General features: G+C 38.0%; 1 protein-coding gene across 1 annotated transcript in view; it reads left to right on the top strand.

The window, feature by feature from the left end:
• FREM2 (FRAS1 related extracellular matrix 2) overlaps positions 1-27,689 on the top strand; it is a 134,899-nt gene that overhangs the window by 69,802 nt on the left and 37,408 nt on the right. The window contains exons 3-8 of the mRNA XM_049823564.1: positions 2,373-2,519; positions 4,767-4,997; positions 7,736-7,861; positions 8,775-9,026; positions 25,125-25,274; positions 27,237-27,446. Of these exons, the coding sequence (XP_049679521.1) occupies positions 2,373-2,519; positions 4,767-4,997; positions 7,736-7,861; positions 8,775-9,026; positions 25,125-25,274; positions 27,237-27,446 (1,116 nt within the window). The remainder of the gene's footprint in view (positions 1-2,372; positions 2,520-4,766; positions 4,998-7,735; positions 7,862-8,774; positions 9,027-25,124; positions 25,275-27,236; positions 27,447-27,689) is intronic.

Raw genomic sequence — 27,689 nt, 5'->3', positions numbered from 1 at the left:
ACAGGACTATTGCCTTTATGTGAGATTACACAAGTATGGTTGTTGGTTTTTTCACATAGACAGGTCAATAAAGAAATATAGAGGCTTATCTTTGAAGCAGAGTAGAAGCATATGGAAGGGCTGCCTAATTTTTCAAGGAATAGAATGGAAGAAACTGGAAGAGGAAAACCAACCTCCATTTGGCTCTTTCTCCAGTAATTAAGCCATGAGTGAAGTGAAATACTTAGATATGTTTCTCTTTCTCTGCTGTTCAGAGGAATTACTTTATTCACTGACTTGTGTACGGAAGTGTTAAAGGGAATTTCTAAAGGGAATTCCTTGCACATTTCAGGCAGTTGTTACCTGAGCAAACCTTGTTCTGTAGCAGCACCTTGTGGGAAAGAAATCAGACTACAGCCTCTCAAACAAGCCAATGTTCCCAGAAGACAGTTAGTTCCTAAGTAAGCATCTGCCTTCAGTGAGCTGAACAGGTTAATTTATTCTTGCTATGGAAATTAGAGGATTCTCCTGAGTAATAACAAACATATCCAATAGGATGATACAGAACTTGATTTGTCATGCCCTTTTATCTGTGGCATCCAGAATCCCTACACTGACAAGAAATGCCTTTTACTGTGCAAAATCAGTGAACAGATGGAGGTAAATTGTACATGAGAAAGTAAAGCTATGCTATATTTTATCAGAAATGTGTTAATCTGATTTGAGATATTCAGTCTGTTGTACAAATACTTGGCTTATAGTCAATGAAATGGGTGCTAGCTCTTTTCAGCTATTGCCTTTCCAACTGAAAAAAGTAGCATTTTTAACTGGACCTTAGAGTTCCATCTGTTTGCATTTGTTGTTTCTGGATTGCTTTTTAGACTAAGAAAGATTCCATGAAGCCTGCTATTTCAATAAAAATTTCCTGTTGTTTTACAGTTGTACAAATCCCATTAACAGTAGACAAAACAGCTTCATTTCTGCTGGGAGGAAGAGATTAGGCTGAGACATGCGCAGATTTTAGGCTGGTGCTTAGTGTTTTGCAGCTGGAGTTAAATGACTTCCATATCATCCCCTCCAAAACTTTGAGGGATGCTTCCAGTATTCCTGTATTGCTTTGGCTGCAAAAAGGGAGCCTACTATTGTTGATAAATATATGGGCATTTGTGTTTGAGAAGGACTGTGAAGGCTGTCCCGATTATTGTAAGAGGAAATGCAGTTTTCAACTTAAGGACATGCCGTCAACAGCTGCCAGCCAGAGATGCTGACTTGGTCCATGTTAACCATTCAGTTTCCCTAGCTGAGTGTACTGCTTGCTGTCCTGTGCTTTCAGTTCCCAGTGTTTGAGTGCACAGAAACCACCCATGTTCAGTGAGACTGCAGGGAAGCTGTTGTGCTACTTCTACAGTAGAGACCTTGGAAAGGATCCCTGGAGTCTGCTTTCTTCACCAGGAGCATGTTGCTACAGTTGTGCCTGTGTAAAAAGAACAGTGAGGACATCTTTTGGTCTATTGAAAATTGACTCTCAAAACACATCTCAACACCTTGCTCACTTGTGGGCTTTCGTGATATCATGAAGATAAGTAATTGCAAAATAGTTTAAGAGAATTCCAATAAGCATTTGTATCTCTCTAAATCTTCTTAGGTGGCACAGGCAATCATACTTGCTCAAGAGTTACAAGCATGTAAGCTTACGAGGGCGTCAGCATAGCTATAAACTGTGGCATGTATCGGGGATACTTAATCTTGTTGAAACCATTTCCTAGGAAGATATGAAAGCTGTTGCTAAAATCATACAGTGCTGATGCATAAATTCTAAACCAATAAGAGCAGAAATTGTTAGATTTAGTAACCAAAATATTGAGTTTTAGAAGCAGGCTGCATGCAGTCTAAAGACGGTAGGTATCATCTCCAGCCTCTCAGGATACTAAGGGTCCTCCAGTGCTTCTGGCAGTCTGATCATATCAAGGAAGTTCTGTGTAATGTCCTACGTTGTGTGTTATTTGGAAATACCAATACGGTTCTGCAGAAACTTGGATCATCCACAATTTTTGTAATTTCTAAAAAAGAGATCCCAAATATATTGTGATTAATTCTTGCTCTTTTTCCCATGAAAAAGAAGAAAATTAGCATAATCCAGAATAAATGTGACTAGTTTGTATGCATCTAAGATAAAATTTACTCCTATATGTACTAAATGTCTCATGGTTTAGGTCTTTACTTGTTATTTCTTAGTTTTAAATCTTTAAAACCTTTGGATTGTAATGTCCAGCTAAGTTACACATCTTACCCAGGATACCAGTTACATTAACCTCAAAAGACAAAGTAGTATTTAACAAAAAAAGAAAAATTAATTAATATATTATATTAATTATATTAATTTTGTTTTGCAGGAGGCAATAAGCTGAAGAATCAACATTTTCGCCTAAACTGGGCATGGATCTCCTTAGAAAAGGAGTATTATTTAGTAAATGAAGACTCCAGATATCTTGATGTTGTTCTTAAACGGAGAGGTTACCTGGGAGAAACCTCTTTTATAAGTAAGTTCATTTTTAACCTTATCAATTGCTTCTATAAATCACTGGCCAGCTAGTTGATAAAATGTACCAATACAGCTATATGCTTTTACTGTTTTACTGGTGTTTCATACTAAGCAAGCTAGATTCAAAGGAGTATGTTTATTTATTATGTTTCTTTTGTTATGCTAAGTGTATGATTTCTTTAGTTATATGATGACATTTTCACTTTTTTTTGTCTTCTGCAATTAATTTTTGACTTAACAACCCAAGACCCTGTCCTTCTTTCTTTGATTTGTTTTATACCACTGTTGTATTTGTCTCACAGACTACAGTTCCTGTCCAGATTTTATTTTTCCTGTAATGAGAAAATACAGTTTTAGCAATTGGAAAGACAACAACAATAAACATAGATCATTTTCCAGTAAGGCTACTGTGAGCTGGCCTGATTAGCAGCTATGTACATTAGGCTCATTTTCTTCATTCAATGTTGGCAGTCAACTGAGGCTGATACAGGAGATGTTGAAAGCTGTTTGCACTGTCTGGGGAGTGAAAAGGTGAAAAAAGATTGTGTTACCACATTCTGCAACCTCACACCTGTCTCTAACTTCTGGATCTGTTTCCATCCTCTTCCTAGTGATGCATTTGGACCAGGGGGCATTATCCTTGTACAGTTTCATATCAAAACCTATGGTGAGCTTACACTGCGTAGAAAAGGCACTCAGTTTAAAGCTGGTTTTGCAGAAATATGTAAGCATTTACCTGACATGGAGAACAAGCTCATGGTTAGAAATCTGGTTTCTGTTTAAGTCTCGTTCTGAATAAGAATCTGAGTTTCAGGTATTGAGATGTAGTTAGGACACCTATTTTGGCATGAGATTTAAGGGATATAGGCACTAACTAACATAATCTAACTTAAAAGGCTCTGTTTTGAACAGTGAACTAAAAGATTAAAAGACATGAATGAAATACAAAGTTAAAGATGTGTGGTTTAGATTAATTGTACTGATTAACAGATACTGATTTGACTTCTGATCCCTCAAATAGTGTTTACAAAATTTTCTACCTATGGATTCAGGTTCAGTTTCTGAATTAAGCTGACTCTAAATCCAGCAAAAGCAGTTTGAATAACTTGCCTCTGACTACCTTAATCCTACAAAATGGAATAACAGAGTTGGAAAGAACATATTGGTCAAGATGCTTACTGGCCTTTCTGGTCCATGTGCAGTGCCAAAGGGGCTGAAGGGTTAGAGATTATGTAAAATATTGGCTATGACTTAGGAAGAGGCACTGGCAGGAAGCAAGAAAGGCAAGATTTGTAGGGAAAGGTGATATGTTTTAATGCATTAGTGATACAGTTGGAAGAAACAGGCAGAGAAGGGAGAACGTTTTAAGTTTTTTCTGAAAACCTGAGAGAGACCTTTAAGATTTGAGTGGTACTGGGGGGTTCAAACAGAGGCCAAATGCATGAGTTGGAGATAGTTCTGAAGGATTGTCTAATTTCCATGAGGGCCTGTCAGACAGCCTTAAACTGTGAGGGAAAAGCCATTTTAGAGCAGCCTGCGTCTGAGGCTGTAAGGTCTGTCCTGTCTCTGTGGGATCAGCCATGTTGGATTTTGTCCCATGGCTTTGAAGGTTCAACTTGATTTGAGTTTAATGATTGTCATTATACAAACACTGAAATAAGAGGATAATAATTTTTAAAAAAATGCTTATTGTAGTGGGAATGGCCACAAGGGTTCAGATTTTACATCTTCTTTCATCCTTATTCCATATGTTTTACTCCTTTGTATCTTTGTTTTTCCTTAGCTTTCCCCTTGAAGGCTGAACTTTCCAAGTGTGTTTTTATTTTTGATAAGAGAAATAAATTTTTTTGAGGGTTTCAGGCAACATGTTATTTAGATGTTCTGGAACAGAAGAGAACCCAGAATGTTAAAAATCAGGGGAAAATCTGTTGGCCCTTTTGGGCATCCATAGTTGAATTATGGAGAAATGGAAACTTGTCTGTAACCTCAGAGAACGTAGAGTTTTTCTAGTAGTTAGTTTTACTTCGGCTAATTCTGTCCAAAGTGCCTTTCATAATGTTAGTTGATGTGCTACCACCTCTATGTGTGACATCAATATAAAATTGATCAAGAGTAACAGAGTTGGCTTGAACACTCTCAGGTTGTGAAAAGTATATTTTTCTAAAACTTCTTTTTTTAAAGGTTACATAATGAGAGAAAAGTTACAAGCAATGTTTTTAATGACCTGAATTTCTGATTTTGGCAGGTATTGGCACCAAAGATGGTACTGCCAAGAAAGATAAAGACTTCAGAGGAAAAGCCCAGAAGCAGGTGCAGTTTAATCCTGGCCAAACCTTAGCTACGTGGCGAGTACGGATTTTGAGTGATGGTGAACATGAACAGTCTGAGTCCTTTCAAATTGTTCTTTCTGAGCCTGTCATGGCAGTTCTGGAATTTCCTGATGTATCCACGGTGGAAATTATTGACCCAGGAGATGGTAAGAACCTTTCCAGAACTCTACTGCAAATATGTTCATATACCAAAAGATAAACTGGAGGGCAAATGCTATGTGTAACAGTGGATAGTAAAGCTTACCTTTCCTCAGAATAATTCTGAAGACAGACCTGGGCATTGGGTAGCTGTTTGTCCTCTATCACTTTTAAGTGATTCATGAATATGTAACTAAGGTAGCATGCTTTGATGAAATACCTGCATTTTTTCCTATGATATATTATTTCTAGGGTTTTTGTTTTGTTTAGTTTTGTTTTCATTTTAGGTACAATAGTTTTTCGATTCAATGTGTTTGCAAACAGAGCGTATCTGCACAGGTGCCTGGAGGCTGACTTGATTTACTCTGCCATGGTAATTCATGTGGGAGAGGATGGTACAGTAAAATCCGGGATGGTTGGTCCCAACAAGTTAGGGTCTTGAAGCAGACTAGTTGCATCCATTAGGCCTTAATATCATCAAGCTGAGAAGCTCAGGAAGGGTAAGGTTCACTAGACCAAGTACAGCACAAGCTGTGTCAAGAACAAATAAAAGTATAGTGAAATGTAAATGAAGAAAGAAATAGATTAAAAAAAAAAGGTAGAACGTACTCTGGTTGCTTTGCTTTTCAGCTGCATCCAGACACTTGAACCCATGGGCTGTGGTCACACAAAACTGTCCTTAAGGAGTCTTTCAAGCATTGGACAACTGTAACAGCTTGTTTTGTGTAGTCTTCCCTAATTCATATTTGAAGAGGACTGGGCAGCAAAATTGTCAGAGGTTTCTTAGTTCCTAGTTACAAATGCAAGTTAAACCAGAGGTTATCTGACATCCATATTTAGTCACTGAGAAAAATAGTGCTTAACTTAAAAAGCAGTATGTATGAGACACAGAAATTACTTGAAAATGTGTTAAATCTATCTTTTCTATGAGCAGTGAGATAGCACAATTCAAGATAATTGTCTGAGTCTTCTTAATGCCAACGATAGTTTTTTCTATTTCTTATATTAACATAAAATTTTTGCAGTCCCAGAGAATTTGTAGTAATTATACATAAAGTGAAGTTGCATAGGAGAAAATCAAATGCATAACTGCAAATCAAGGAATATCTACAGGAAAATTATAGAGAGAACTTTGAGGGGAAGGACTGGGTTTCCTAATTAATCTATGAAAGCACAAGTTCAGAAGCTAGCTGAATAGGAACCATCAAAAGCCTTATTCTGCTTCCAGTGAAAATGGTTTTAAAATTCATTGATTTGAATGGTGTAGTCTTAGAACCAAAATAGTGAGCTTGTTTGGAAAGCCATACCAGCCCCTTGGTATATGGGATATTAGTTAATGTTTTATTCCAGAAAGAGATTGCATAACTATGTGTTTTATTATACTAGGTGAGATGGTGTAGATCGTTCTCTGGGCTTTTATGTTGTTTGTGAGGTCTTTTAAACTTTTATAGTGTCATTTTACTCCTAGCTGTATAATTACAAGAGAGAGACAGGAAACAGAACAAATCAGATTCCTGCTTTTTCTTTTTTTAAGGATAGAGTTTTTAATTTTGTCAACTTAATTCTAAAGGGAGAAATAAAAGGAACAAATTGGATTTTTCTTAGTGTTACCTTTTGGTTTACTTTAAAACAAAAAAAGTAGGGATTTGGTGGTTTTCACATTGAATTTTTGACTTGCTGGAATAGTGAAAGTGTACAGATCTTATCAAACCTGAATTACAGCATTTTTAAGGCAGGCTTTTGACGTTAAGTCATGCTAGTAGTTGAATTCATTTTCCAGTTGGAGACATAAAACCTGGCACATGTTTTCAAAGAAGTCGCATGACAATTTTCAGAACGTTGTTTGCCAAAGTACTCTGAAATAAAAGATTTGCTTTGTGCAGTCAGCTGATACCACTTGATTTGATATTATACAGAATTATATCCTGTTTGGATTGTAGTCATACAAATGAAACTGTAAAGGTGCCTTATAATTATGTGCATAACTACCTTTGGTTCATAAGGTTTTGAGAGAAAAAGAACAAAATTGATCCTGAATCCCAGTAACAGCATAAAACTCAGCAATCTCTTTATATGAGTATAAAATAATGAAAGAGTTTAAAATGCATTTCCCTGAAAAACAGATCTGACATTCTTTGGTCTGATACATTTTAGGGTGAGATTTCTTTCCACGCTTCACTGACTGTATTGGCTAGGTCTCCTGTGAGTAAAACAGGAGCGTAGACATGTAGTGCATTCAAATCAAATGTCCAAGTCACAATAAGATAGCAAGAGCTCAATCCTGCATCCTCAATGCCAAATTATTTTCAAGGTTATCTTGATGCAGTAAGTTCAAGAATGGCTTTGAAGAACCACTGCTTGTGTGTGAGCTATGCTATTGATACTTCTGTGATTAACAGTTAATAATAAAATACCATGGAAATAATAAAAATATAGACCTTGTGGACAAATTGTCCAAACACTGTCTTGCACCATTAACCCTAGATAAGTAAATTAGTCACATTAGAGACTACTTAGCAAGAATTTGTGAATTCAGACCTAATGATCTGATTTTCTTTTCCATTTCTGAAAGACTAAGAAACTCTACTTTGCTCACTCTCCAAGCTTTTCTTAAAATCTAGTGCCATTGCTGATAAACAGGAGTTATTTGTTGCACTTCAGAATATGCTAAAATGCTCCTAGCTATTTTACAGGTCACTTTATGAGGCCATAAATCTACATAAACAAATGTGTCTGTTCTTTGCAGAATCAACTGTCTTTATTCCTCAGTCCACCTATACTGTTGAAGAAGATGTTGGTGAATTATTTATTCCAGTCAGAAGAAGTGGAGATGTGAGCCAGGAACTGATGGTTATCTGCTACACACAACAAGGTAACAGAATCTACTATAGGAAAAAAAAAGGCAAAATGGAAAAGAGACAGAAAAGCAAAAAGAATTGTTCCATCTATTGCATAATAAAATTGTTTATAATTCTGTTAATTACTTTTTCATCTAAATATTTTCAGTCTCAACTGGAAAAGCATTCATCTTTGTAATGTGTCTTAGAGTATTATTGAATACAGCTGAAAAATTATCATGTTCCAAATTTCTGCCATTTGTTAGGACGTGAAGAGGATCTGTGTTATCTTTTTTCAAGATTTTTATATGCAGCCCCATATATCTGAAAGTGATGAGAACTGAAAGCACTGCAGTGATTGCCCAGGATATCCTTTACTTGTTTGTAACTTGAAAAAATTGGTATAAAATAATACTGCTTAATTGCCATGTTTCTCCTTCCTCTGTCTTTCTGTCTCATATTAATTATATCCATGCAGAGCATGGAGTCTCTACACCTGTGCTTTTATTATTTACTTTTCATCCAGAGAGATGAAGCAACATTTTTGGTGACGTGACCTAGAATCAAAATAATTTGTTTTCATCAAATTCTGTCTGTTATAGTTAATTTCTGGTCCACCACTATCTTCAGTGGGTAAAATATACTAAGGGAGTTAACTGGTAATACTCGCAGGGTCTCCTTTGTCAGTTTGTGTCTGTTGTGATAGGCTACAATATTCCTTCTGACTGAAAAACTGCAAATGAATTTGAGGAGCCATGTACTTGCATTGCATCATACACAGAAGTTCGTCCAGGGGCCTCATAAATATAGCCTGGTCAGAGGTTTCAGCTCATCTTGTCACCTAAAAGTATATAGAAATTAAAAGATAATGAAAATAAAATTCAACTCCTGTGAGGTGATCATTATAACCATGGTATGTATAGTAACTTTTTTCCTTTTATGCCACAGGAACAGCATCTGGCACCGTCCCAACCTCTGTACTTTCTTACTCTGACTACATATCCAGGCCTGAGGATCACAACAGCATTCTACGTTTTGACAAAGACGAACGAGAAAAAGTGTGTCGGATCGTTGTCATAGATGATTCCTTGTATGAAGAGGCTGAGACCTTTGATGTTTTGCTGAGCATGCCAATGGGTGGAAGAATTGGTGCAGAATTCCCAAGAGCTCGAATTACTATTGTACCTGACAAGGATGATGGTAAGATATCATGTAATAAAGTGATATTCCCAGTTCAGGACAGAAGCTACAAATAGCATCACACTCAAATCAGCATGTAGAAATTGGATTTTTGGACTTCTTCCTGGTGATTAAAACACATGCTGCTTCCATCCTGAGATTTGAAAATACTATTAGAAAGCTATGTGGGTTTTTAAAAGTATTTAGTATTGATATTTTATGGTTTGACAAAATCACATGAAGAGTGACTGGCAGTGAGGAGACGCACCTTTCCATTCTATCACAGTAAAAGGTGTAATCCAAAATATCATCCTGCATGGGCACCCTTGTATGTGTGAAACTAAGACGGCGACCACAAAGCCTTCAGGCCTATTCCATTATGCTCCAAAGGGCCATGTTAGAGGCCCTGATGGACCAGAAGCCATCTAGCAGCTGCTAAGAGGCAAGATATATTCCTTCTGATTTGATGCTGCATTTAAGTTGCGGCCTAGAAGTCTCCATGTATGCTTCCTTTGCCTTTTTAATAAACAAATAATCAAAAGACAGTAATGTTGCTTTAGAAATCGCCTCAGTAAGGAAGTGCTAACAGAATGATGTCCTTTGTTCAAGTGGTCAATAGCTTTGATATATTGCATTGAAAGGGACATTTGTGGTGGTGATTAGTCTGTGACTAAGTGTTGTGGTTTAAGCCCAGCTGGTAACAAAGCACCACGAAGCTGCTCTGTCAGTCCTTCCCCTGCTTCCCACACCCACCCCAGCCCCAGTAGGATGAGGAAGAGAAAATATAAAGAAATGCTCATGGGTCGAGACAAGGACTGGGAGGGATCACTCACCACTCAATGGTCACAGGCAAAAGACAGGCTCAACTCGGGGAAGAAACAAAATCAGTTTAACTTACTACCAATCAAATCAAAACAAGGATAATGAGAAGTAAAACCCAACCTGAGAACAGCTTCCCCTGAGCCTTCCCGCCTTCCCGCCTCAGCCCCACTCCCGGCTCTCTCCACCTCCCGCCTCCGAGCAGCACAGGGGGACGGGGAATGTGGGTCGGGGTCAGCTCTGCCGCTCCTTCCTCCTCAGGGGGAGGACTCCTCACTCGTCTCCTGCTCCAGTGTGTGATCCCTCCTGCAGGAGACAGCCCTTCACCAACTTCTCTGGCATGGTTGCTTTCCATGGGCCCATCTTTCCCGTGGAGTCACAGCCATCTTCGGGGGCATCCCCCTGCTCCGGCACAGGCTTCTCCACAGCCTGCAGGCGGGCATCTGCTCCCCCGCTCCCCTCCACGGGCTGGGGGGACAGCCTGCCACCTCACCACGGGCTGCGGGGGCATCAACCTCCTCCTCCACCTCCTTCTTCACTGACCTCGCTGTCTGCACAGGGGATCTGCTCACATTCCAATCTCCTCCCCTGCTGCAGGTTCCACTTCTTAAATCTTTTATCCCAGAGGCACCACCACCGTTGCTGATGGGCTTGGCCTTGGCCAGAGGCGGGTCTGGCTTAGAGCCAGGGGAGCTTCTAGAACCTACTCACAGGAGCCACCACTGCAGCCCCCTCCCCTGCTACCAAAACCCCACCACACACTAAGGAAGAGTAGAATCATCACACTGTATCACCAACTGCTTTTGAAAATACATGTAAATATTATTGCAGCCTCGTGCCTCTCCTTCAGTGTCCCTAGCATGGGTGTGGCAACTCTCTTTCTAGGGGCGGTAGCAAAAAGGTTTCCTTGTACAATTGCCCTCATTTACACATGGGGTTTGGAGGCTGACATCTCAACTGTAAATTCTGCGAAAGGAATACTGATGAACTATTCTAGTCCTCTCTAAGAGGCCTTAAACCATCTATTGTGACACTGCCATATTTCCTAAGGACTAATGTGAGGAACTATGTAGTACAGTACTCTTTGAAAGTCTGTTGCCACATGGTTTTAGTTTGCACAAAAACTTAGTGCATGATGACAGAAAAGTCTATATGCATTTTATTTCATCTGAGATCTGTTGTGCTGCTGTTCTATAAAAAGCAGAGTACAGACTACAGAATAGATAAATTGTAAGTTATACCTTACATATTTATGTATTCACACACACATATAAATGTATATATATATATGCTTATTTCAAGTTGTGTATATACATGTATATTTATGTAATGTGTGAGCAGTTTAACACCCTGGCAGTCATGATTGAAATTCTGCATAAATAAGCATGGGATTTTAAGCAGCATTAGTTATTATTGTTCACAGTGCACAAAATTAATTTTACTAAGTTAAAACAGTATGCTATGTGAAATAAAATACATTCTCTTTAGCTTTTAACAATAAAATTTAATTCAGAAAATGCCTGAGATAGAGGTGGATAAAAGCTTTAGCACATATATAATAGTCTATGAGCTATACTAATGTTATACTAAATTCAGTAGTCCACTTTAGTCTCTTTACTTCACATCTACTGATGTATTTTTCTCATTGTTTGTTTAAATTCATCTTCTACTTAACGTTTCTTTGCAGGAATGTCACAGCATGTCATTAAGCTGTGATTTCTCCAAGTACTGTGACTGGATTAACATTATACATTGACTTCTTCAGGTCAAAAGATAGAAACAGCAAAGGTCAAAGTTTAATAATACTACATGAGATCTTTCCTCTGGAAGTCAAGTCAGCACTAGCAACATCACTTTATCTCCTCTGGCATTCAATGCAAGTTAGTTAGGAAACATTCACCTTCAGTACCTATCACCAAAGTCTTTTCTTCTTTTATTTCTAGAGAAGGCCCTTAGGGTCTAACTAAAATAGCTGAGTTGCTATACAATCATGACAATAAACAAAAAGTAAAAGAGGTGTGTGCTCAGCCTTCTAGTGAACCAGAGTATAATAAAGAAAATCCTGGAAACTGAATATTTTAATTGGGGATTATACAGTTGTGCTGTGCTGCCAAAGGAAAATCTGAAAAAAAATATCATAGTATGTAGAACATGCACAGGTATATTTATATATTGTGAAATGTGATTTTAAAATTGGTACTGCTGTTGGGACATTTCTTAATTTGGAAGGGACTTTTCCTGATAGGTCCTGAAGTTGGAGACCGATAGGAAAGAAGAAAAGGATTACGTTAATGAAATACACAGCAAAGTAAGCTGTGCATGGAAATCTTGGATTCAAAGTTACACATCACTAAATTTAAGCACTAAAAAATTAAAATGTGGATCTGTTTGAGTCACAGGTGATAGTTACTAGCAATGAACCACTGGAAGAAAAGCATTCAGGGGACAGACCTATGCAAATCATCCACTTTTGGGATGGCAGTAATCTCACTTGATATTAGCCATCTATACATTTAGACATCCCATTCAAGCAGGCTATGCCAGGATCCTTCTATAGTTAATGAAAAGAGAGATGTACTCCTAGGAACCATTCCATCATAGGAGAAGTATCTAAACTGTTGAGATCAATCGCTGTGGGTACCTGCTGCATCTGAATACATTGATTTCTGACAGCAGATATAAATCGTACACTTAGAAATTTAATTTGCCATTCAACCCAAACTCGTAAGCGCTACTGGGCATGAAGGAAGGATTTTTTTCTAATTTTGTTAAAACAGCTCCTACTATGAAACAAGAGAGATACATAGCTATTCCCACTCCATAAAATAATTATTATTTCTAAAGAAAAATCTAAAATAATCTAGTTGAAATCTAAAGAAATGAATGCTGAAGAGCATTTCAATAGGTATTCAGATGTTCAAGATAAAATCCAAAACTAAACAAAATACTCAACCATTTTCCATAGAAAGGTGAACTTTTGTTACTAAACCTAGCCAGAACTGGTGGGCTGAACTACTTATCTTCATGCATCTCAAGGATTTGGGGGATGAACAGAAATTCCTGAAGTTTCTGAGGTCAGTTGATTGGCTCAGGACATATCTATCCTGCATGGAGAGCACAGAGTTCAGCATAAAGCTCATTCGGAGGAGGCACTTTACATAGTACATCTAGGAAAAGGAAGATAAGGTTGCTGTGCACTTTTCATTCCCCTTGGAGAGAGGAGTCCTGGAGTTTAGTCTCAGACCCTGAAAACATTCAGACCCCAGTCTTCCATGGAAATGCCTTAATCCCGAGGCACTTAGCAACTAAGCAAGATCAGCCTGGAATTGCTCTCTGTTTTTCCAACTGAAGCTGTGACTCTGAAATAATTTCACATATATAGAGAAAAAATGAGATCAAACTCTTTTGTTAGTATTCACCTGGGAATGAGGAGCCTGAAATTTGGTTCCAACACTAACAGTGTTGCTGTGTTGTGTGCAAGAAGTCTGACACAAAATGCATTACTCCTTGCAACAAGAGTCAAAGCTCTGTTCTCTCATAGTCAAATGTTTTGATTGCCAGGCTACTGATTTGGACTTTTTTTTTACTTTCTCTGTTTTGTGTTGTGGGCAAATTTTAAACTCTTGATTTGTAATCACATTTGGAAACCAGAAGAGAAGAGGTGTGATGAATGCAGAGCTGGAAGTTTGCAGCTAAGAGAGGAATGCTTAGAATTATTTTGTTTGCTTCAAGTTTTTTGTCAGTGGCTGTCTTCCCATGTGATTTTGATTCCATGCTACTGTATTTAGTGTTGCCATGAGAGCACACAGCCTTATAGCCAGGCTGACAAACAGTCATCTTGCCTTAGTGGAATTGTTGAAGCCTCATGCTGTTCACAGCAGGAAGTACATTAAATACATTTGTTCCACTTCATTCACGTTAGATGGGCAAGCAACCATTCAGACTTCTTGACATTCCTACATCAAGGCTGGGAAAGCAAAGGACTCAGGTTTATGTTGGAGGTTTGCTTACCATTTTCTTTATACCTGCTTAACAGAATCAATCACTCATATCATCCACATGATAGAGGATAGCACTATCTGGAAATATTTTACAGCTGAGTAAACTGGATGATGGTATGATCATGGTATGATAATGCAGAAAGCCAGTGTTAGACGTCAAACAGATTAATTCTTTAGTCTTATGGAGATTTCTTTAAAACACTTGCTATCACTCCCCCTACAGTTAATTAAACTTTGGAAATCCTTAGACCATGTTCTGGAAATCAGTAGCCACTAGCACTTGTCCAACTTGCTTGGAGTAGTAAAGTCCATATTGATGCTTACTATCAACAGCCTGAAAAGAGGCAGAAAGTCAGCACTGCAATGCTACATTATAAATATATACTTTGCGTTAAATGTCCCAGTAGGCATACAGTATCAACTAAATTTCAGTGTGTGTACTGAGCCAAATTTCCAGCTGATGATAATTACATATTCTATTAGTAACATTAGTTTGTCAGAGGGACAAACTGACAAGGCTGTCTGGAATCTCATTATTTCCACTGGCCTCCAAGGCAGGCAATCAAATGTGTCTTTTTCTTTTTGACGATAGGTGTGCCATAAGCTTAAACTGAATAGGTGGTTGTTTGACCTTAGCAGTTAATACCTGCTAGTCCATTTGTCCAATTTTAGTTACAACCTGCACACTATAGGCAGAGTATGCCCAGTATTATATTACAGACTAGAGTCATGATTTGGCCAAGTATCTTTCACCATTCTCTGGAGATGACTAAAATAAAGAACTAGTTGTTCTTTTTTACTCTTTGACTCCATCTTTGACTACTTTTTCCCTTTTCTGTCTTCACAGTGCCTGTGGGTCTGATGCCCCTGGCACTTCTGTCCAGCTTTTAACTTCTTTTGTCCTCTCCTTAGGTAAAATCTCTATGTGACGCCTCCCTTTCCCCAGTCTGTGGCAGGTAGCAAGGGAAAAAGTGAAAGACAGCCAATTTATGACACGTTATACTTCCATTTTTCTTTGGTTTCTTATTATCACCAGTTCAACAGAGTGAAAAATGTTCAGTTTATAATGATAACCTTAAAGATTTTGGAAAGTCCCTATTTGCTGTCTATCACAGAAATAAATTAATGTCATATCTCACAGTAGGACATTCTATAGAGGCAACCAGGTGCATTTATGATTTGCTTTTCTAGCATTATCTGTTGCTGACAGTTTATTATATGTGTATGTCTGCAGGTACACACATTTTATATATGTGAACTATGGATGTTGGATTAATATCATCTTCACTTAGCTTCTTGATAACTAGGTATATAGTCCAACCTTACGATCTGGACTCCTTTGATAGGTAAGGAGTACAGAGCATGACCTCTGGACAATACTTTGTCACATCTGTTTCAGATGGCTCCTTAACGATAGAGGACTCAGCTGGTGGACCACCATAGCACTAAGCCTTCACTACTGCAGGTTCTTAAATGGTCAACTTACATATGCATTATTAAATTTCTATGTGAATTATAGTAGTATGTCTAGGAGAGTGTTGAACTATAAAAAAATGGCTTTTGAGTTTTGTACTCAAAGCACATAAAATAGTTGATAAGCAGAAGTTACAAAATTACATGAACTGTAGAAAATTGATACTTTCTATTAAATCTAGAACAAGTTAAATGAAATGGTGTTCCTGTGTGTACCAATGTTGTTTTCCAGAGCCTAATGGATCATTGTTTTATGACAGTTCACTCAAGAATACATTGAACATCTTTCTCTCTCCAGTCTTCCTGTAGCATGTTGTATCTTTTATGGCTTTGGTCTTTGTACTGCAGATCTTACATTTATTATAGACCATTTGAAAATGTAATGAATGCCTAGCACGCCATTCTAAATTAATAATTTGTTCTTTGTTTCTTGCAATTGTAGGGAGTTGATTTAGTGACCTAGTGAGTGCTTTGTGTGTTTAAATATGGATGTAGGACATCTTGGTGCATTCAGTTTTCCTAAGGTTTTTTCAGATCATCTTGCTTCCTTTGAAGCCTCTTATCCTGAGACTTTGCCATTTTGCTCATCAGTCTTTGAAGACCCAAAAGATACTGAACAACAGAGTAACTAATGTACCCCACTGGGCTTTAATGACATTGATTCTCCTTTTGAATGTGTAAATCCTCACAGGATTAACTCAGTTATTATCTCACATTACTGTCTGTCAGGCAACTCTTTTCTCTTTCCTCCCACACGAATGGGGTCAGAAGTCCAAAAGAGAGAATTCGAGAACTTCTAACATACAGCAGAGCATGTTTTCTGTCATTAGAGCTCTGCTTTTGTGGTCTGATAAGTCTGCCTGTTGCTCTATTTTCACTTCTGGTCTGTCTTCTCTGCTGAGTCCCCTCCTCAGCATTAGCCCCTGTGAAGGGAGCATGAAAGATCTCTTGCATATTTTTCTTCTCAGAACTCCATGGGTTAAATGTGTTCTCATTGTATATGGACAGAAAAGCCTGTAAGAAATTGTTTCTGCAATTCAAGCAAATTCAACGTAACTAGCATTACGACTGAATAGTAAAAGTGCAAAAATCTAAGTCAGAATTGGGGCAGTGCCTTTCTTAGCCTCTCTTGTGATATGGTCAAGATGTCTTCAATCCAAAAAAGTCTGTGTACACATATAGGCAGAAGAACAGATTTAATAACTATCCACAAGAATGGACAGAATCATAATTTTCTTTAAAAAATGTGGTACAAGCTGTGCCAGAAATTATATACAAATACCAACAGCCACCTGGAAAACGAAGTATTTTACATTTCATGGTTATGCTATTCCTTTCTATGCAGCATTTGCAGTAATGATAGTTATAATAATTGTGCCTCCTTTCTTCTTCATTTATTCTTCAGTGAAACCAAACACATTTGCTGCTTTGATAAGATTCAGGTTTGTAATTAATTTAGTAAAAATGAATTTAACAGCCTCAGCTCTGTGCCTGGTAAGATCATGGAACAGATCCTTCTGGAAGATATGTAGAAGCACACAGAAGACGGGGAAGTGATTAGTGACAACCAACAAGGCTTCACCAAGGGCAAAACGTGCCTCACTAATCTGGTGGCCTTCTATGATGGAGTGAGTGCATCAGTGGACAAATGAAGTGCTACAGATGTCATCTACCTAGACTTCAAGGGCTTTGATGCAGTCACCCACAACATTCTTACCTCTAAGTTGGCGAGATATGGGTTTGATGGATGGACCATTCGATGGATAAGAAATTAGCTGGGTGGCCGCATCCAAATAGTTACACTCAATGTTTCAATGTCCAGACAGAAACCACTAATGAATGGTGTTCCTCATGGGTCCGTACTGGGACCAATACTATTTAATATCTTCATCAGTGACATAGACCGTGATATTTAGTGCACCCTCAGCAAGTTTGCAGATGACACCAAGCTTAGTGGTACTCTTGATAGGCCTGAGGGAAGGGATGCCATCCAGATGGACCTTGTCAGGCTTGAGGAGTGAGCCCATGCGAACCTCATGAAGTTCAACAAGGCCAAGCGCAAGGTCCTGCACACGGGTCAGGGTAATCCTCAATATCAGTACAGACTGGGTGATGACTGGTATTCCCCCCCATGCAGAAGGACTTAGGGATACTGGTGGATGAAAAATTGGACATGAGCCAGCAATGTGCACAGCCCAGAAAGCCAATTGTATCCTGGGCTACATGAAAAGAAGCATGGCCAGCTGGTCAAGGGAGGTGATTCTCCCCCTCTTCTCCATTCTGGTGAGACCCCACCATGAGTACTGCATCCAGCTCTGGGATCCTCAGCACAAGACAGACATGGATCTGTTAGAGTGGGTCCAGAGGAGGGCCATGAAGATGATCAGAGGGCAGGAACACCTCTGCTATAAAGAAAGGCTGAGAGAGTTGGGGTTGTTCAGCCTGGAGAAGAGAAGGCTCCGGGGGGACCTTATTGCAGCCTTTCAATACATAAAGGGGGCTTATGAGAAAGATGGAGACAGGCTTTTTACCAGGGCCTGTAGTGACAGGACAAGGGGCAATGGTTTTAAACTGAAAGATTTAGATTGGACATGGGGAAGAAATTTTTTAGGATGAGGGTGGTGAGACACTGGCACAGGTTGCCCAGAGAGGTTGTGGATGCCCCATCATTGGACGCATTCAAGGTCAGGTTGGATGGGGCTTTGTGTAACCTGATCTAGTGAAAGATGTCCCAGCCCATGGCAGGGGGTGTTGGACTAGATGTTCTTTAAAGGTCCCTTCTGACACAAACCATTCTATGAAAAATTAGTCTCAGAATATGCACAATTTGGATTTATTTTGACCTTTAGAATATTGTTATATCCTTTTTCTCAAAAGTCTAATGGCTTACATTGCATAAGGAGCTCACCCATTTTCAGCATGCATTTTACTTTTATGAAGGTCCAGGATATCTGTCTTTGCTATTGAGTCTTCACAATTTCCTCGCCATCTTCCTATCAGCTCTCATTACCAAAAAAAATACTCTTGTATCATTCAAAAGCCTTACTAATACTACTTGCCAAGCAGTAGAAATCTCACCTGGGGAGAAAACATAATTGTCATCACTATGACTTTGGGCTTTAAAATCTTAGAGATCAGGATCATGATTTAAGTGGATGGTGTTACAAGGTATTAAAAAGAAAACATTCACAGAACGAGCTATTGCAGTTTTGTGTTTGTGTTTCTTGATATGAGTGTGGGTGTGAGGAACACGATTTGGAAGAGAAAAACTGAAAATATTCTTCTCAGAAAACCTGTTTTTGCAAATATACTTACTACACTTAGACCCTTTCTACAGACTGCTTTTTCTGCAAGGCCGAGTAGTAAACTAATTACTCATTTAAAAATATGAAAAATGTATTTAGAAATGGCTACCTGCTCTAGCTTTATGTAGCCTGATTTCTAAAGTGCTGCTCAGCTTCTCCTACCATTTGTAGGACATTTGTAGGAGTCTTCATTTGTTATTTCGTGTATGAATCACTGACTGTGAGCTCCTTCATACTTGGCCTCCTTGTGAGATACCTTGTGTGTGGTGTATTTAAATACTACAGCCAAGCCTTCCCATTTATCTGCCTGCCACTGTTTCATCAGTTCGTTGAGAATTTGTTACTGATGCCATTTCCTGGGCCTCTTACATAAAAATAATCTCATTCTTTTTAAAAATAGAACATGTAGAAGATTCTGAGTTGGCTTCATGCTCTTTTGGAAGTCTAGCCAGTAGGAAAAAGGTATGTGAAAGTCAAATGATTGCTGCAGGCATTACCATCATGTTTGGGTGTGTTCCCAAATTCTAAAGTGTTTGTTTCTTCAGCTATTAGTCTTTACTTTTTATTTACATTTGTAAATGAGGCAATTATCTGGATTATGGAATAGCTTGGGCAAGTGATTGGAGCTTGATGTACTTGTAGCAGGACAAATCTTTTGGCCTTGTCCTCACACTCTGAACATAGGAAAAGCTTCTCTGATACCTGTGATAGTTCCAGTGATATCAAGGTCTGCAGGTTATATCCTGAGATGCGTGCAAGGATCATAACAATGCTACTGCTACTAATACATATTTTTACATATATGTTAGTTCACATATATATGAATTTGGTATTTTGGAAAGGTAACAATATTTCTCAGCAAACCAGCAAAGGTAAATTGCTTCCAAGAGAATGTCACTTACAATAGTCAACCTCACACATTAGCCTTTCTCCTGAAATGTCAGTTATAGCTAGGAGACAACTTAAGACTGTTCATTACCATCTTGTAGATAATAGTTAACTTATTGTTGAAAAATTCATCTTCAGTTTAAAGGCATACATCTTGAATGAGTTGTGCTACAGCATGGCTTCATGCACTCAGATGTCTTTACTCTCCATGGTTCAGGCATACTCTGTAGCTCATCTACTTATTACTGAACCATTATGAATTGCAACCTGACCTTAAGCAAAATCAGGATTGGCTCAGTTCTTCAGGCTGCAAAGTATGCTGCAGGCTGTCCTTGCAGTAGGTGTGGGGATGACAAGAAGGAAAGAGTAGGTGAGCAGAGATGGGGTATCACTGTAGCCATCTTACTGCCATCCTTAGTCTTGCAGCCAGGGCGGTATTCTACTTCCTTTTCTGTGCTACTTTGCTCACATTTGAGTTTTACTTACTCATGTAGCAGTGGTTAGATGTGGATTCCAAGCCTGCTAGTCAGGTGCTGCTTGTGATGGTGCTGTGTGTAAAGAAACTGAAGCATGGATGCACTTTAACGTAAAGGGTGACTTAAAATGTAAACGTCTATACTGAATTAGTAAGTATCATAAATTAATTAAATGTGAATGTTCATAGCAGTTACTGATCTTGATTCACACTGTGTTACTCTACTGAGTAAATTACAGGGTTAAGTTGTGTAAAATGAGACTAATTCAGTCATGAACCAGTGCAGTCAATGTATGGCATTGCCTTTGTAGATTAAAAAAAAATTGTGTGTTTTTCTTACAAAATAGAACTGGGTTTGATAAAAGTTGAACTAATTTGAGTCTGTCCTTCTACCTGTTATAATGTCTCCAGTATCCTTTAAAAAGTCATTGTAAATTGCTAGACAGAAATGGGCTGTTGAGACAAATGGAAATGCAGACATTATTTGCTTGAGATAATGCGTGTGGTAATTTGGCTGCAACTAGTAATTTTGATTCTGAGGTGAATTTACTTTCTGGTTGCAAAAGTTATGACAACAGTACAAAGAAGATGAAAGATGTTAAGATTACAACATATGAATTTGAAAAGTAATCTGTTTTGACCACATCAAATAAAAATCAATTGGCATTTGCACAATAGGTATCTGCCCCAGAACTGAGGTCTGACTGTAATCTTGACCCCTGCTTCTACAGCATTCAGCAAAAATAAATTACTTGGCAAGTTAAATTCATTGTGCTAAATGCAAACTTAGTTCCTTGCATAGCTTCAAGTGTGTGTAAACAGCTGTAGAATGGTGCTACCTAGTTTCAGATGTTAAAGTCCTCTTTGATAATACCATAATATAAACTTCTTGTAATGGACAATTTTTCAGAGCTTTTCTTTTGCTCCCATTAACATGCATATATGAGAGAGATTACAGAAGTTGACCTTTACTGCTATTAAACAGTAAATGTCCATTCCTTCTCAAATTTAATGGAACTCTTGTTCTTAACTGGTCTATCTACAACTCACCCACTTCACTTTCGGAAGCGTGGAGTCTCTTGTGTTATAGACTCAACAACCCAGTCATTTAATGCTAGCTGTGATACTGACATGCAAGTAAGCATTGTGTAGGGATGTATATGTTGTCTGGGTATGAACCAGATCAGGTCCAGAGGAAATCTGGCCATGTTTGTTGTTATGCCCAAGCTAATTAGCTGTGTCAACCATCAGAGCTCATTACTTTGGACTCAGCATTGCACTAGCATGTCTAGATTGTACCAGAACAGGCAGTAGGCTTACAAAGTGCTGGTCTGCACCTTCTGCATTACCACAGCAGGTTTCTGCTAGCTCTGGCAACTCATAATGTTCACATCATAGCCTTGTTTGTACTGTGCATGGAAAGAACGGGGGCAAAAGCTTTTAGGAATAAACGGTTTAACGCTACTAGAAAAGATCAACCATGATTTCAGTTGTACTGACTGCTTCTCCTAGTTCCAATAGCTAAATATGTCTGAGAGGCAGACATATTGTCTGTTTTCTTCTATGATTTCTCTCCTAAGAATATATATGTATATATGTATCTCTCACTGGAAGCATATATCACTGAAAATCACTTTAGTATTAAGGCTTATCAAGGTGTCAGCACAGAAGAGTCCGTTCTTTTGTGTTTCTCTTAACTATCCTGCCTTATGTATTATGTGCACTGGCAGCCGAAATTGATTGTGGCACCTTACATATCTTACAACCAATCTACTCCTTTGCCATGTCCCTCTAAAGGAGATTATAAGGATATAATTTTAAAAACAAAAAGCCTCCTTGGAAATAAATATTCTCATGCTATCGCATTGATTTTCTGATATACATCAAAGATAGACCTATTTCTAACAGCACAAGAAGTATGTTTGTTTTCCTGCTTGATGACTGCCTAGTGCTGTAGTTGATATACGCTCCTGACTGTATTAGTACAAAGGCAAGACAAAGATTTCATTTCTGTGCCAAGAAGCCTGGGACTAAAGCTCCTACCCTTTCTCCTCTGATTATTGTAACTTCATGCCAGTGAAATCTGTGGGTCTGAACAAAAAAACCTCTAAAAAAATTTCCTCTTATTTCTGTAAGAGGAACCATTAGAGTTGCAGTGGTCTCTCTTCAGAGCGATTACTAGATTAAAGATCTGCTGTAAGTGAGCCCGCAGTCATTGAGCAGAGTGTTTTCCAGCTGTGACCTGAGAAAGACAATGCTTTGCCTGTTAGTAGCTTGGCTTTGCTACTTCCCCTGGGGAGCTTCTAACACAGCTTACAGGAAATGAATTTACAAAACATTTGTAAAGATTTGTTTCCTAGGATGGGTAACCATGCAGAATGTGTCTTTAATTGAAGATACATGCCTCAAAAAGTGTGAAAAACTCATTCTGGGATACAAGGCAAGCTAACTGAGGGTTTAAGCATTTTTATGTTTGGCTGTGACTACAGGAACAGTATGTGAGGATTCTTCGTCAGCAGCAGTAAAGCAAGCATTAGGATAACACTACAAGCAGCAAACAACATTTCCTTTTATATCTTCCATCTAGTTTAAGGCAGATCATCTAAGTTCCCTGTGTGGTCAGTGATAGAAGGGAATGCTTCCAGATCTCCTCAGATTTTTCTCACTGCAGTGAGCGAGCCATTCCATCTCTCCTTCTGTACGCTCATTATGCTGGGAAACCTCCTGCCATGGCCTATATTTGTCCTTGCAAACTGAGAGCAAGCAGGCTGTGGATGTGAGTACCTCTCACTTAAGTGCTGAAAATGAGGTGCAGCCAAGTCCAGATCTAATTCCGGAACTACTTGGACATCAATATAGAGAGAACAGGATTATAAGAACTAGATTAGACTTGGCAAAGTGTGCTAAGCTTTAAGAATACTTGTTTAAGAAATTACATGTATTAGATTTGATAATATTTTTAACTGCCTTTTTCTAACTGTTGGCATATTCATAACCATTTGGTCTTAGTCAAAAATATAAGTGCAACTACTGACAACCTGGTCCCTGTAGGCAAATAATGTAAGATTGATGTGTGTCTGTCTGTGCACACATACACACATTTAAATACATATAATGTTGAAATAAAAAAAAAATTAAATTGGAACTGAAAGCCTTTTCATCTACCGAAGTTAGACATTTGCCAAGTTTGTCTTTCATCCTGCAAAGGTTGATGACCTTGGTAATGCTCAAGCAGGTCTATGAATCTGCACTATTTTTCAGTAAATACATTCAGTTCCATCAGTTTGTTACAAACAATGATTTTAATGTTAGCCGATAAGTTGAGCGGCAGCTGCATTTGTTTCACTGATGTGGAATATTAAAGGGGTTTGTTTGCTTGCCTGTTTTTTAATAATTCATTTTGTCAGTTATGAAATACAGGAAAAATCTTGAAAGCAGATGAGAAAATTCTTTTCTCCAAAGCTTCCAATTTAACTCTTGAATGCAAGCAAATCAAAAATACTTATTAACTGCTGCCTTCTCAGTTGAAGTTTTGGCTTAGTAATAACTGAGTAACTACTTTATTTTACTTCTGGTTAGTTTTAATTAAATCCCTATTTTACATTGTTCGATTTTCTATAAAAATAATTATTTAATCTGCCACAGAGGAGATTGTTGCCATACACTGTGTAGTCAGTCAGATTGTCCTCAAGTACTTAGAAAAGTGTAGGTGTTTTGTCTGTCTGGTTATCCTGCAAGCCTCTCCAAAACCTTCAAAATACATCTTCACAATATTTGGCTTTATTGAGCTCAGTTGTAGTCCAAAGCAGTTTCTTCAATTCCAAAACATTTGTTCCATTGTAATAGAAGTCACAGGTTTTGCAACTTATATATAATCTTAAGAAAATTTGACTGAATCATGGAAATGATGGGCCCAACTTCCACTTACCATTAAAAAGTATTTATGTCTCCTCCTTTGGGTAAGTTGTACCTTTTCTGTGTGCTAGGCATAGCTCTCTAGAACCATAAACTTTTCCAGTAATTTCCTTTGAATTTTTTCTTTTCTATGCTTGATGAAGGGAAAGTATTCATAGTGCCACTGATAGAGCACTGATTAATTGCTATGATCTTTGTCAACTTAATTCGAGTTGGCCATATGCTGTATGGGATTTTCAAGAATTTTTGTCATATTGTAACCTCATGATTATAATAAATTCTCATTAGGCAACATAAGAAAATTGTGATGAAATACAAAGAGAACCTGTGTAGGTATTCAAATTACATCCCAACCGTTGGAGAAGGTAAGTGTGATTTCTGCTGTGCAACAGGAAAACTGAGGCGCTGGCTGTGTGCTCTTACTCTTACGTGTTTGAAACAGGAAAGGAAGGGATAGAAAAGGGGAGCTGATCTACATCCAGAATGAAGCTGGGCTATGTTTTTAAGCCTGTTTACTTTGTGAAATTGCTGTGGGTAGAAAAAACTGAAAAAAGGAGGAAAAAATGGGGATAAAAATATGTCTGTTAAGTGGGATAACACTTAACCTCCTTTGCTTTTTGCTCTTCTTTCTTATAAACTGTGGAACTTAAATATTAAGACATAAGACTATTCACATTCCAGTTTACATGAAAAAAGATTGATTTTGTTTTAAGTGCTAGATGTGGGGGAACTAAAATTAAGTATTTTCCCCTTTGGTTAGCTGAAAAACATTTCCAAAAGCAGCTCCAGTTATATATCATGTTCCAGTCTGGTTTTAGGAATCTGTGAGAACATTCAAGTTAAGCTTTCATTATCTGTATTCACCTTTGTCTGTTTGCACCAAAGTGAAAAATGCAAGGAATTTTCTGGCTTGTGCACAGGACTCAGCTCAAATAAGATTAATGAGATAACACATTTGGTTTTGCACACAGATTCATACCTACTGACACACAAAGTTGAAAATGTAGGAGGCAAGAAAAAGAGCACAGGGCTGATATAACAATTGCTGTCCCAAAACAGGCAAACCAATACTTGAAGAGAAGCCAAAAATAGTTAGAAAAATTCCAAATCTTAAAGAAAAAGCTTTATTTCACTTAGTGAGAAGAGCAAGTGCTCTCCATTGTCCTATGTGGATTTTATGCTCTCTTGTTACCTTCAGCATAAGGTAAAGAAACATTTATGGACATTATTCCTCTTTCACTAGAACCAGCATTCTACTTTGGAAATGATGAATACTATGTTGATGAGAGTGCTGGCTATATTGAGGTATGTGTCTGGAGGACTGGAACTGATCTGTCTAAAGCTGCCTCTGTTACAGTGAGGTCTCGCAAATCTGAACCCATAACTGCAGAGGGTAAGTTATTGTTTTGCTCTAGTTTCATAATACATCTCAACATCAAATGCTAGTACTTTTGGTCTTGGTATAGATTCAGCTACATAAGATGAAATTTATATGTCTCTTGCTCTTAGATATTTCTTCTTAGAACAAATTAAGTAGTTACAGAATTTCTCTCAAAGAAACAGGAGTAGGAACAACTGCGAAGTACAGCACTAAGAGAAATGCCTTCAAATCCTCATATAAAACACTGTCCCACAAAGGCAGTTGATTACTGCCTCAACAGCATGCTCTGGGCACAGAGTTATAATCACTGGCAGTATGCAGAATTTGCTCCTCTCATTTTTACTGTAAGCAATGAGAAATTATTATCTAGTATCCTGTTCAGCAAAAGGATTGCTTCAGCTGTGTGGTTCAGTGATGCCTTGACAGAACTTTTGTCTTCAGAATCAAATGTTAGTGTACTTTTTTTCCCCCCACAAACCACGATGTTTAAAACTAAGACATTCGTATAGAGACAGCATAAAAATTACCTTCCTTAGATGCTTATCCTGAGTGTAACTGGACAGTAGAATTTATCTTCTCAACTAATTTTTGGTGAGGCAAAATTGTGTAAAACTTTATTGTTATTTCAGAAATATCTAAACATCATATACATGTATCATACATGACATGATAAACATCATATTTCTCATGAAAAGAAAATTATGAAGTCTGAAAAAAATAAATGATTACTTCATTTCTGAACTTGCTTTATATGATCTGATGTCTTTATCTCATCCTGAATATTTAAGTTATTTTATTTCTGGGGGGCAAAAAAAATTTCCTTAAAGTAAGAATATTAATTCATTGTGCCAGGACCTCTAGGATTCAAAACTGGGAAAGGCACAGCTTTTGGGCTCTCTAGTCTGTTGGTTGCAGCCTGAAAGCTCTGACATGGCTGGCTGCATGTAAAGCCATGAACTTCATTCTTGGTCTTACACGGTGCAGCAACAGATCTGCTGCACTGAGCTGCCGGTCCTGGCATCCTGCCTTAAAGGCTTATCTCTGGGGTAGAGTGGCAGGGACTCTGGGCAAATGCCCATCTGATGGTGGCCTTTAATCTTGCCAAATTATGTCAAATTCACAGAATTCCAAACCTTATTTCAATTTCAATGAAACCGTTTCTCCCAAAGCTTAGTTTCAACAGCTCTGCTGCTTATTCTCCCAAAAAATGAACATTAAAATTCAGTCCTTCACTAAAGTCCTTGCTACCTTTAGTGCTTTGGTTCCAAGATAAAGTGTCATGTTTTAGTCAGTATCTTGTTTTGTTTGCTTTCTTCTCATTAGCTTGTTATGGATTGGCTTGCTTCCCTTAAAACAATACAATACAACCAAAACAAAACATAAAAGCAAACCAAACCCAGTATGTCTTTAACATTAAGGTGCCAGACCTCACCTGACATGGCCTGAGCAGAACTTGGTTCTTTTGGTTTCCATTCATTCTGGTTTACATAGCTCCTCTGAACAGCAGTTCTTCCTTACAGTCAGCTCACTGGTCTTTTCTCCTTCCCTTTTTACATTAGTCTCAAAAATTACATCTTCGTTACAGAATAATATGAAATTTCCTTCCAAAAGACTTTGCTTCATCTCCAGAGTCTCTCTCAAAGCTTTTTGCTTACTTTAATTCTCACTTAAAACAAACTTTATTAGTTTTAGTAGAATAACTGTCGGTTTACAACAGAACAGAATAATTTTGTGACTTGAATGGCTAAACAAAAAGTAGCTAATATTGACTTGTTTTATTGTATGGTCCAAATTAGATGGTCAAAAGATATTTTTGCTTTATGTGACTGCCAGAATTTGGCAAATTTTAAAATTATATTTAAAGAAAAAATACATTTACCTACAATTAACTGCCTAATGATAGATATTTTTATGTTTCATTACATGTAATGCTATTTATTAATACGGTATTTTTTAACTCTTTTCCATTGGTAGCTGGAGTAGATTATGTGGGCATCAGTCGTAACTTGGATTTTTCCCCTGGAGTCAATATGCAGACATTTCGTGTGGTAATTCTGGATGACCTTGGACAGCCAGTGTTAGAAGGAACTGAGAAGTTTGAGCTTGTGCTAAGGATGCCCATGAATGGTGCCCTTGGAGAACCTAGCAAGGCTACCATCTTCATTAACGACTCAGTGTCTGACTGTGAGTAATAAATTTTTTTACCTTTTCACATTTATGCAGGAGCTGGATGATTGCAATACACAAATAGTACTTGTCCTTTTGAATCACAGCAAAGCCAGTGAATCTACATGTTTCAGCTACAGATGTGTTAAGTCATTTGCTATCTAGCTGCTTATGTTGTATATCTGGTGCAATGTAACATAATTAAATTTGAAATAGTGGAGGGAAGATATGATAACTTCTGCAATTACACTTTACACATGC

The sequence above is a fragment of the Accipiter gentilis genome, chromosome 19, assembly GCF_929443795.1.
Source record: "Accipiter gentilis chromosome 19, bAccGen1.1, whole genome shotgun sequence".
NCBI classification, from domain to species: domain Eukaryota; kingdom Metazoa; phylum Chordata; class Aves; order Accipitriformes; family Accipitridae; genus Astur; species Astur gentilis.
This window is presented reverse-complemented; position numbering and strand designations above follow the sequence as displayed.